Genomic DNA, 12,692 nt, shown 5'->3' with positions numbered 1-12,692 from the left:
TTTCTCACATGAAAAAAATATCCAGAATCTCTCAGCAGGTGATAGACGATCATATTTGATGAAAAAAATTCTTCTACACAAATGGTCGAATTTCAACAATGACAATGAATTTTTGAACTTCTCTATTGTTCCGGGCTCTGTTTCCCTTGAACTGGGTCTACTTCTTAAAGTACGCTATACAGGACGATTCTGTTGCTTCCATTTGAAATATGAGAAAACTAACTGACGGATATAGTTTTGAAATATTTGAGTTAGAGGATTTAAATAACATTTTGGAAGAGAAAAACATAAAAGATAATGATTTTGAAGGTGTTATTATTGATTGTATCCCAAAAATTCATAATAAATTCGATTGTTTCTATCAACCAAATTAAAGCTCTCTAAACGCTCTATAATTTGTTCTTTGACACCCAACTTCTATTTTTCTTAATTTCGCTGCAATATAGTTATAGACGATTCCTGGTGAGAATTTAATTAAAATCTTTAACAATCGCGACTTTGTACTTTTCACCTTAATTCCACCTTAACGTTTCTTGAAATATGTCATAATTGTACAAAAAAAAAATTCATGCTGTATACAATCGAGTCCAAAATTGTATTCTGGAAGCGATTTGGCGTAGTGCTAACATCCGTACCTCTCACGCTAAAGGTAACGAGTTCAATTCTCAATCCCGACATTCTTTCGAAAATGGAAGTAAAGTGACGAACCAGCCAAATTTGTCCGATTGAGCTGACATTTTGCACTGGTCATTTTCTCGGGGCAATAAACAAAATGTACATGTAAAATTCAATCACTATCTTTGACGCTCTCTTAAACTCGTAAAAGAAGCTCAATGCCGTCAACGCAAATTGAGCTCCGTTTACGATTTTAAGGGTGCGTAAAAGATAATAATTGATGTTCAGGCGGAATGAACACATTTTTGATTCCAGAATGAGAAATATTAGTCTAACTAATTATTTCTCTCAGAGGAACGATTGATCGATTAATCGATTATTTGGGGCGATTAATCGTATCGAATAACAAACCGCTGAAAAGTATTCGATTAGCTGATGAACGATTAATTTCAAAAATCGGGGATCACTACACCCTAGGCCGAGGACATAGTGAACGCAATGCGATGCGGGCGCGGGCTCGTTTGCGGAAAAGCTGTTTCGTTCACGAATGCAGAAATTAAATGCAAACCACGCGGGCCTGAGGCTGAGGACATAGTAAGCGCGGTGCGGTGCGATGCGACGCGATGCGATGCGATGCGATGCGATGCGGAGCGAGGAATTGGAGCTCATCCTATGCTATGACATACTGATCGCTTCAGATCGCGCGTTTTTTGATGTTTCATTCCACTCCATTCCACGTGTAAACAACCCAGCACAAGGATGCCAGATATGATAACACACCTTCATTCTCTAAACAGTTTAATTGTGAGATATTTAATTTGATAATAAATTGTATTTTTCTCAAAAAAGCATCAACCGAAAATCTAAATTGAAGGTACAGCAAATGAAACTTTTTTACCAGAGACATTTGGTTACTTTTTCTCTCAACAACTCAAATTTTATTTTTGTTCGATGAGTTCGGTTGTGAAGATATTTATAGATGATTTATCTATAAATATCTGGCAACCATCACATTGCTGAGAAGTATGGGGTAAGCCGTGGTGCAGTCCAGCTGGTCATTCGGAAGCATCAGATGCACGGAGAATCGAAACGTAAACTGATACAAGAATGGACACGCTAATCATTCGGGATGCAAAGAAATGCCCAAGAACGACCATACGGACGACTAATGAAAGGTTGGATCAGGACCATTCCAATCGCACCATTCAACGACGCTTTGTGGAACGAGGCCAGAAAAGCTACTTCGCTGAAAAGCGATCGATAATCGGCATCACCAATAAAAAAACGACTTCAGTTTGCGAGGGACCATGCACCCAAAGTTAATTTTTAGCACATTTTATGGCATCCCAATTTATTACATTAAATGAGCTGAAAAATAACAGAAAATGTTCTACTCCCCAATACTTGTATATCAATTGTATAATATATATGCTAGAGCCAAAATGAGCGATCGAAACAGGAAACACATTTAAATGAAAGCATATGAAAGCTTTTCGTACAGTTTGCCAAATACACGGCCCAGACAGAGAAAGAAATATTCTCTTTCATGTTCTTCTTTATCCTCTTAGAAAACACTTTCCAACTTCATGTTATGATGAGGTGTAATATTATCACGCTTCTTTATAACAGCACTGGCAGCTATATGGATAGCGTGGTCGTGTGAAATAGCTTTGCGCGTTCCAGCCGGCCTTGGTTCGATCCTCATTGATGTCACATGGACTTTTTTTTGCACAATCCCAAATGAAATGAGAAATGAAAACAGAAAGAGATGTCTGCTCGCATACATACAAACCATTTTTATACTTTTAAAACAACTCATTATTTCCGCATTTGACTCTCCAGTACACGAAATGGTATCATTTCTGGAATGTTTTCTGCCAACGCTAGTTTGGGTGTGGGCACGGTGGTGGAAGCCTCATGGTGTGGAACCTTTTCGCCCTAGGTGTGACACCAACACAGCAGTATATTCGGGAAGAAGTGAGGACTAATGCCAAGAATGATTCATTGGATTTACTTTGCAATTGTGTGACCCAGGCTAACATGTGCTTCGCTTGTGTGGTGGTCTAACATAAATTTTGCTCAGAAAAGGCTCGATAAACTACAACGTCGGGCATGCTTATCAGTCCTAGTGCGACCATCACTCATTCCCTGAGTGATGGAACGAACTGACAGCGCATATATAGTAAATAGGAGTGCACTACAATAATTCAAACTAATGGTCGCAGTGGTTCAATGCTCATACAGAAGAAGAAGAAGCGTGAGAAATACGGATGTTAACCAGTATGCCAGATCACCTCCGGAATCGGGTGATGGCTTTTGAGACTGGTATATTCTTATATTTGCTGTCCAGGTGCTATAATACTCATCTGAATTCCACACTTTTTAATCACGCAAAATGCTCAAAGACCCATTCCAATGGGACGAGGCTCATGTTTGACTCACTAAGAACACGTTTTTTCACGTTTTCGTTTGTAAGTCACACGATTTCCAAAAAATACACGATGTCGAAGAAAGATTGAGAAAATGTTCTGACAAGAATCATCAGTTGGAAAAGATTTTATATTTATCATTGACTTCGCGGATTACATCGTCATCCTTGTGACAGAAGAATGGTTGGAACGGGTTGATATGCTCGCGACCGAATCGATAGGCAGGATCGAATGCCTGGTGCAGAGTGTGAAACTGCAGATAGCCTACCATAACACGGAAATGTTGATGATTAGTTAGGAAGCACGGTAGATGGATGCGCAGGCTCATGCCGCAGCACGCAAACTTACCCCTTTTTCGGAATTGGCCAAGAAGAAGAAACAGCGAAGTTTGCCCTAGATTCACCGCAAGGCGCGAGAGGATGCCTGTCCTCCATGCTGGGAATGTTGTGGAGGAAATGTGCCGCTACCAGGGCATCTGCCGTGAACAGTTAAATCATACAGATCAAGTTTGAACTATGAGGGCGGTCCGATAAGTGCTTAGCCTCATCGGCCGCTGATGTCAGTATCGCAAGAGAGATTACTATTGTATAGTACATTCTCGTAAACGGCTACTGTCAAAATTGCAGCCGAATCGGACTAGTAGTTTTATTTTGGCCGTGTGTGGAAGTGGGCGTGTCTGCGGATTTTAGAAAAATGGAAAAAAAGGGAATTCCGCTGTCGCCACGGCCAAATTGGTCGAATCGCACTACGAACTGCTACTCCATCCACCGTATTCTCCAGATATGGCCCAGTGCGATTTTTTTTGTTCCCAAACTTGAAAAAGTTACTCGCCAGGCAGAAAATTGAGTCGAATGAGGAGGTTATCGCCGCCACGGAGACCTTTACAGACCTCGAGAAAACGTATTTATCAGATGGATTAAAGAAGTTGGAGCACCGCTGGGTCAAGTCTATCGAGCTAAAAGGAGGTTATGTTGAGAAATAAATCGCCACTTTTCCGAATTTTTTTTTTTTTTTTTGTAGGCTAAGTACTTATCGGACTGCCCTCGTACAACGAAAGTGGAGGGCTGAACGACAACGCCTGTCTGTGGACTCGCTACTCCCCAGCATAACAATTCTACACGTTTCAGCAATATACTCGCGTTTGCATATCACTTATGATAACCCAAATCTACAAGTTGCGTAATCAATAGTGAAAAGTTCTAGTCATAGTGGAAGCGGAATATCGATATCTTCTGGTCAAATACCTCTCAATGAAATTTTGTTTACATGGACATATCGATGTTCTGATTGGCAACCATGTTTTTAAATATAATAGAAAATCCGTGATGAAGAAATTAGTTACTCATAATTACATATCGTCCAGTTCGTTCCCTCATAGTTTTCCCTCTATCTTTCCAGACTGTGCAATCAGGACCTGGTGGTGAATGTGTCACCATCTTTCCAACTTCGTCTCGGAAACAAGATGCGCACCCTCAGTATCGAGGCTGTGGCCGGAGTCGAGACGCCGGCGTTCGAACATTCCGGTGCCGTCATTGTGTTTAAGGTTCCTTCATCGTACGGCAGCGCGATCTAGTGCGCTGATTTATCAACGTTTTTTATTTTTGTGGAGGAATGTATGTTAATTGTGTTGAGTTTGCATTCGTTTGGAGTTTTTTCTTCTATTTGACCGGGCCATCGTACTAAAATTACGGTATAAACAGTTTCAAGGATATAATCCACCAACTAACTTTACAACTTACGTACTTCAGCACTTCTGCGTGGCTATAGTAGTTTTTATTGTGGCATATTGTTAACTTATTACACAGTCAGAGGGATACATGAAAACATAATATTAACGGAAAGTGCCATTGTCTGATATTGGAGGTAAACGCATCCGATAGATTTGGTAGAGCTTACCACATTCGTAATTTGCATGTGATAGAGTTGATCAAGCGGAGAGACACACCGATAACACCAAATGTGGTTGCTGGTGAGTAGAGTTGTAGTCATTCTTTACGGGGATCAAATGGAATGAACATAGCGGTATTAATTATTTTATCGAGATTTTATGGAAATTTTGCATTTCGTAGGGCTAGTATTAGCATTTTTTCTTCATTAAGCAGCATATACAGTTTTTCATAGTGCCTTTCATTATATGGTTACTACGATCAGAATATTTAGGTTTAAATAACTCGTCTTCATTGTGGGATTTTACATGTTTTGAATACAAATCAAATGCTTATATTTAGTAAGTTTATTGTATGCGAAAGAACTATCAATCAACGAAAACAATATCGGACTATTTGTGCTAATAATAACACACCAATATAAACCTCGTATAATTGGTCCCACGGCAACAAAACGAATACTCTTATGCCGAAAAAGACGATGGTGTTATTTACCATATGTATCCACTAAAAACAGACAATTAAATCCTGCTCTGTTACAGCTAATATTGCGAAACATGACATACAGTAGTGAAATGGAATGGAATAGAGCCGAGTGGTCGCAACAGTAGCGCCAATCGGTACGTGCGTCAGCGGTTTTGAATATGATCTGACTTCTACTCTAATCAGTGTATTTCCGGACAAACGGTCGTGTCGCAATTTGCATCGTCTTGGGTTTTTTTTCTGAACGAATCAAACACACCGTACCCAGATGTGGAGATGAAGATGGGTTAGATCTCTAAGCTGTTCTGTGTAACGAACCCTTCATAAGCAAAATGAAGTGTTACTTAGATTTAGCAGTTGGTTCATTAACAATTATTGTCAGGGCCCGACATCTTCGAAGAAAAAGAAAAGAAAATTGACTCTCCTCTCAGTCGCTTTGCTTCGACTAGAACTTCTTCAGTATATAGGGGAAAAGGGGGGAATTTGGACCACCTAAGCAAATCGCCTAATATTTCCAAACCAATACGGTCTAAATCAAAAATGTCACATTGTATACTAAGCTACACTTGTTTTCTCTCAATCAATAATGTTTAATCATTATAACAAACTTTAAACTACCAAACATATTATAAAATAAAAGAGATGATTTTTGGACTTTAAAATTTGATGCGGGGTGATTTGGTCCAGTGTGTGTTTCATCGAAAAAAACATACTTATGTTTATGTAAAGTATTTTGGAATAATGTCAGTAACAGTGTTCTGGGATCGACACCAAGTGTCTTGGCCAGATTCCAGACCAGAAAAATTTGATTGAGACCATCTCGAATTCTTCATGGATTTTTTCACTGTTGTTCGAGCATTTTCAAACACTTTCGATGCTTGGTCAAAGAAAATCCGTTCTTGGTGGACTACGTTGCTCTTTCAAGCTCCTTCTTCTTCCAACGTTGTCTGCCTATCCTCTTTTTGTAATTCAGCGGCTTCTGGAATCAATTAGGCCAAAGAAAAACCTCAAACCTGTAGGTCCAATTCACCCCACATAAACGTGTCCATCACCCCACACAACTTGCAAAAATTAAAATGCAATTTATTTCATTTATTGTTATCAAACTTACAGTTTCGCTGCATCAAATGTTTCCTCTTCTGTAGGCGAACAGAACTTTACTGCACAATACACGAAAAGTTTGTTTAATCAGCGGGAAAAACCATGAAACCACCATCGGAAAATTCACATTTTTTGACAATTGAGCAATTCCAAATGAAATCGACAAATGACAAAACATAAGTATTTTTGATTCGAATGAAAGTGTGTATTCCGTTTGGGAAATATGAGTTTTCCACAGCAATTGGGAATTTTTTGACTCAAGCGTAACTTTTGAAAAGGGCGTATCGATTTGAGTAAGAGAAATCTTTGATAATTTATAACTCAAAAACTATGAGTCGTACCGAAATAGTGTCTTAGAAAGAGTTATAGAGTATTGATGGTTGAATATGAAAAAAATTTACACCGAGAAAAAAAATAGCACTCTTTGTTTTATTTACAAAGTAAAAATTCAACTTGCAATATCCAAAATACATATTTTTTAATTTTTTTAAATTTTTTTCATACGAAATAGAAGTCATGCGGAAAATTTTTAAAATGGGCCCAAGATGTTAAAATTATTTGTGACGAACTTTGTGGAACATTGAATTTTTAGGAATTTTCGAAACTTCGAATTTTTGTATGTTAACAATCATTTTTAGCCACAAATTATGAATCTTGATGTGATTCAAAACAAAAAAGGTTATTATCAATCTCCTTCTAAATGTAGCCATTCTCGAAATATTTAAAAAAAAAATATTTCTAATTTCTTTTATAATAAATAATCCCTTTTAATATGTTTGTCATTCTTCGGCATAAGCTTCGAGTAACCGGTCATGTGCTGTGAGCGTCTCCGTTAAAGCATTGTTTTCGGTTACCGTTGGCTGTTATTTTTTTTTATCGCCCGGGTGTGCTTTTTTCGCGCGTTTTCGAACTGTTCGAGATATCGTAAAACGCAGTGTGAACTCGGAATTAGTGAGAAAAGCAGAATCATCAAAGCCTGGCAAGGCCAGCCGGCTTTCAGTTTTCGCCGATTTGTCGCCATCGCAATCGAAGTCGGACATCGGTGCTCAGTTGCACGCACACAATACCAGCGCGATTCGCTGTTCACTTACAGCAGTGTGAAGGAGAGCATCACTTCTTAGTGGTGTGTGATAGTGCCGAGCGCTCAAGCGCTCCGATTGAGAAGCAAGCAGCGGTTGCCAGTTCATCAGCACTGGGTGCATTGTGATTAGAGGTACCAATTACGGAATGGCAGAAGGAGGGGGAGGATCTCCAGATATGGAGATCTCTGATGATGACTCCCCTCTGGTTGAAAAAACAAATAAAGGAACAGCGAAGACACTTAAACGCGTTCCTACATCAGAGGATGTTTCGTCCGGGGACGAGTCTGCTAACTCTAGCAAGCCCCCCTCTAAAAAACCTGCAAATATCTCCTCTCCAACCCCCCTCGCTCCTACCCCAGCTCAGATTTCGCCTCCCCATCCTGTTGTCCCCGATCCCCTTCAATCCTCGTCATCTCCTTCTCCTCCTGTTGTCTTCTCTCCACGTGTCAAGGTCTATCCTGAAGATGCACCTGGAACTGGTCCGTGGGTTGTTTTCTTCAGGCCTAAGCCAAACGGAAAAGCACTTAATGTTATTCAGATCATGAAAGATCTGGCAAGATACTCCTCCGTGACAGAAATTACGAAGGTTAGACCGACCAAACTGCGTGTTGTCGTGGCTGATCGGAAAGACGCAAACGGTATTGTCGTCGACCAGAGGTTTACCCTGGAATATCGTGTCTACGTGCCTTCCCATGACGTAGAAATCTCGGGGGTGATAACCGAAACGGGTCTGACGTGCAAATCAATTATGGAAGGAGATGGCAGATTTAAAAAGCTGCCTTTGATTAAGGTTAAAATCTTAGAATGCCGACAACTCGGCAAAGTCTCCCAGGAAGGGAAAGAATCGAAATTTACGCCGTCCGACTCGTTTAGAGTCACTTTTGCTGGCTCCGCCCTCCCTGACTACGTTATGGTGGACAAATTGAGGCTACCGCTGCGACTCTTCGTGCCAAAGCCCATGACTTGCCTGAAATGCAAGTCAGTTGGTCACACAGCAGCTTACTGCGCCAACAAGGAGCGCTGTGCCACTTGCGGAGAGCAACATGTGGACAAATCCTGCAGTGCGATTGAGCAAAAGTGTCCATATTGCGGAGGAAATCCGCACGTGCTCTCGGCTTGTGAAACTTACAAGAGTCGCTGGGAGAAGCAGAAGCGCTCTTTAAAGGAACGCTCGAAGCGCACTTTTGCGGAAATTTTGAAGGGCGCTTCTCCATTGGCCCAACAGCAACAACCTTTAACCGCAAACAATGTCTTCGCTTCGCTGCCAGTTGACGAAATGGAAGCGGATACAGCTAACGAGGGCACACCGTACATCTTCCAAGGGAATCCCCGGCGCAAAAATGTGACCACTCCCAAAGTTCAAGGACAAGCCCCTCCGGTTATACCCTCTGTTAGCATGCCTAAAAAATCGAGTGCAGCGGACAAGCAAAATCAGGTTCCTCCTGGCTTCCGTGGGAATAATTCACCTTCGAACGACCCAGCACTCGAAGGGACATCAAAAACCCCAACTGTCCCTATTTTACCGACCAGTTCAACTTCCCAATCGGGATTTATAAAGTTGACTGACCTTGTGGCTCAAATCTTCACATGCTTTAATGTTTCCGACTCCATCAGAACCATTGTCATATCAATGCTTCCAGTATTAAAGACAATTTTGCAACAATTGATGCAAACATGGCCCCTCCTTGCAATGATTATCTCTCTTGATGTCTAATTCAAATAGAGAGGTCGGAGATATCACTGTTTTACAGTGGAATTGTCGTAGTCTTATCCCTAAATTGGATACATTCAAATTTTTAATTCATAACTTCAATTGTGATGTTTTTGCTCTGTCCGAAACTTGGCTTTCTTCGCGAGATGATCTCTCTTTCCACGATTTTAATATTATACGCTTGGACCGTGATGACAGATACGGAGGGGTGCTATTGGGGATCAATAAGTGCCACTCATTTTTTCGAATTGACCTTCCACCTATTGGAGGGATTGAAGCTGTTGCTTGTCATGCAAACATCAGAGGAAAAGACCTCTGTATTGTCAGCTTGTATTGGCCTCCGAGAGCTGCGGTTAGCCGCAAGCAACTTGTTGACATGTGCTCACTCCTTCCTGAGCCACGATTGAGCCACGCTCTAGCCATCAATTCCAGAGATGGTTTACCTCCATTGGAGGAGTATAACTTCCTTTCTCGTTTGATCTATGACAGCGCGGTTCGCGCTCAAACGAAACCCATCCCAGGCTCCACTATTCGTCGAAGGCCTCCCAATCCATGGTGGGATAGCCAATGTTCCAAGCTTTATCAGGATAAATCGAACGCATTCAAAGCTTTTCGGAAACGTGGAACCCCTGAAAATTTTCAGACGTATTTGGACCTTGAAAATCAATTTAAAAACTTGATCAAAGGGAAAAAACGTGCTTATTGGCGAAATTTCGTGGGAGGTTTGTCACGAGAAACGTCAATGAAAAAATTATGGAAAGTGGCTCGAAACATGAGAAATCGCTCTTCATCCAATGAAAGCGAGGAATATTCACATCGATGGATTTTGAATTTTGCACGGAAGGTTTGTCCTGATTCCGCTCCTGTGCAAAAAATTGTTCGAGATATACCACAAGATAGGTGCGATATTGATTCCGAGTTTTCGATGGTAGAATTCTCTCTTGCTCTGCTTTCATGTAACAATTCTGCTCCGGGATCGGATAGAATTAAGTTCAACTTGCTGAAAAACCTCCCTGATGTGGCGAAACATCGCTTGTTGAATTTATTCAATCGGTTTCTGGAGAATAATATTGTTCCAGATGATTGGAGACAAGTACGAGTTATAGCTATTCAAAAACCCGGAAAACCCGCGTCCGACTTCAATTCGTACCGCCCAATAGCAATGCTGTCTTGTATACGGAAATTGTTGGAGAAAATGATCTTGTTTCGCCTTGATCGATGGGTTGAAACGAATGGCCTACTCTCAGATACACAATATGGGTTCCGCAGGGGCAAGGGGACGAATGATTGTCTTGCGTTGCTTTCTTCAGAAATTCAAATGGCTTACGCCGGAAAAAAACAAATGGCTTCAGTATTCTTGGACATAAAGGGGGCCTTTGATTCTGTTTCAATAGAGGTTTTGACAGACAAATTACACTCTCGGGGTCTGCCGCCTCTATTGAATAATATGTTATATAACTTGCTTTGTGAGAAGCATTTGAACTTTTCTCACGGAGATTCGGCAGTAAGTCGGGTCTCTTACATGGGCCTCCCCCAGGGCTCATGTTTAAGCCCCCTTTTGTACAACTTCTATGTAAACGACATCGACAATTGCCTTACACAAAATTGCAGCCTAAGACAACTTGCAGATGATGGAGTGGTCTCTGTCGTAGGATCAACAGAATCCGACCTACAAGAACCCTTACAAGATACTTTGAACAATTTTTCAACCTGGGCCATTGGGCTAGGGATCGAATTCTCCACGGAGAAAACAGAGATGGTGGTTTTTTCTAGGAAGCATAGACCAGCAAAACCAAAGCTTCAACTTTTGGGTAAACCGATCACTCATGCTATGTCATTCAAGTATCTTGGGGTCTGGTTCGACTCCAAATGTACTTGGGGGGCCCATATTAGGTATCTGAGTAAAAAATGCCAACAAAGAATAAATTTTCTCCGTACAATTACCGGCACCTGGTGGGGAGCCCATCCCGAAGATCTTATAATGTTGTATAGAACAACTATTCTCTCAGTGATGGAGTATGGCAGTTTCTGTTTTCAATCAGCTGCCAAAACACACTTAATTAAACTCGAGCGAATTCAGTATCTTTGTCTCCGTATTGCGTTGGGATGTATGCCCTCAACGCATACCATGAGTCTCGAGGTTTTGGCAGGCCTACTCCCACTAAAAGATCGCTTCAATTTATTATCTCTTCGGTTCTTCATCCGGTGTAAGGTCATGAACCTATTGGTGATCGGAAATTTTGAGCGGCTGATCGAGCTAAATTTTCACTCCGGATTCATGAGTCCATATCATGAATTCATCTCCATGCAGGTTGATTCTTCTTCGTATATTCCCAACCGTGTTTGTTTCCCTGACTACATCAATTCCTCTGTGCATTTTGATCTGTCCATGAAGCAAGATATCCATGGATATTCAGATTACCAACGATCGAGGATCGCTCCAACGATCTTCGATGAAAAATATAGGGGTATCAATTGTGATAATATGTACTTTACTGATGGGTCCACTATAAATGAGTTCACAGGATTTGGAGTGTTCAACGAATTTTTTAGCACCTCACACAGTCTTCAGAATCCTTGCTCAGTGTATATTGCTGAATTGGCAGCAATTCATTGGGCGCTGGACAGCGTCGCCTCACGACCTGTTGAACACTATTACATTGTAACGGATAGTCTTAGCTCTGTCGAAGCTATCCGTTCAGTGAGGCCGGAAAAGCACTCGCCGTACTTCCTTGAGAGAATACGAAAAATTTTGAGTGCTTTATCCAGACGCTGTTATGTCATTACCTTTGTGTGGGTCCCTTCTCATTGCTCAATTCCGGGTAATGAGAGGGCTGACTCATTAGCAAAGGTAGGTGCGATTGAAGGCGATATTTATCAGCGTCAAATCGCCTTCAATGAATTTTACTCTTTAGTCCGTAAAAATACCATCGCTAACTGGCAACGCAAATGGAACGAAGATGAATTGGGCCGGTGGCTTCACTCGATTATCCCTAAGGTTAGCCTCAAACCATGGTTCAAAAGTCTGGACTTGAGTCGGGACTTTATTCGCACCTTCTCCCGACTCATGTCCAATCACTGTTCGTTAGACGCGCTACTCTTTCGTTTCAATCTGGCCGGCAGCAATATCTGCGTTTGTGGCCGAGGTTACCACGACATCGAACACGTTGTTTGGTCGTGCGAGTTGTATCTTGTCGCCAGATCGAATTTAGAGAACTCCCTTCGGGCTAGAGGAAGGCAGCCCAATGTGCCGGTGAGAGATGTGTTGGCTCGGTTAGACCTTGATTACATGTCCCAAATATATGTTTTCCTTAAATCTATCGATGTTCGTGTGTGATTATCCTTATATCCTTATACCCTCCATTTCTTCCTTTGTGAGTAATTG

General features: G+C 41.3%; 2 protein-coding genes across 3 annotated transcripts in view; both read left to right on the top strand.

Moving 5' to 3' along the window:
- LOC129777102 (unconventional myosin ID) overlaps window positions 1-5,267 on the top strand; it is a 73,225-nt gene extending 67,958 nt beyond the window's left edge. Inside the window, exons 8-9 of one of the 2 annotated variants that reach the window (XR_008743204.1) lie at window positions 4,443-4,734; window positions 4,793-5,267. Coding sequence is in view for 1 of the 2 variants with exons in the window: in XM_055783172.1 (XP_055639147.1) it covers window positions 4,443-4,617 (175 nt within the window). In the remaining variant the exon portion in view is untranslated. Of the gene's footprint in view, window positions 1-4,442 lie in introns of both variants that reach the window. The other variant, XM_055783172.1, reaches the window with a different exon arrangement.
- Window positions 4,880-12,692, top strand: part of LOC129777103 (homeobox protein 5) — a 399,412-nt gene continuing 391,599 nt past the window's right edge. The window contains exon 1 of the mRNA XM_055783173.1: window positions 4,880-5,013. The gene's annotated coding sequence lies outside the window, so the exon portion shown is untranslated. The remainder of the gene's footprint in view (window positions 5,014-12,692) is intronic.

This window comes from Toxorhynchites rutilus, chromosome 3 (assembly GCF_029784135.1).
Source record: "Toxorhynchites rutilus septentrionalis strain SRP chromosome 3, ASM2978413v1, whole genome shotgun sequence".
Taxonomy (NCBI): domain Eukaryota; kingdom Metazoa; phylum Arthropoda; class Insecta; order Diptera; family Culicidae; genus Toxorhynchites; species Toxorhynchites rutilus.
This window is presented reverse-complemented; position numbering and strand designations above follow the sequence as displayed.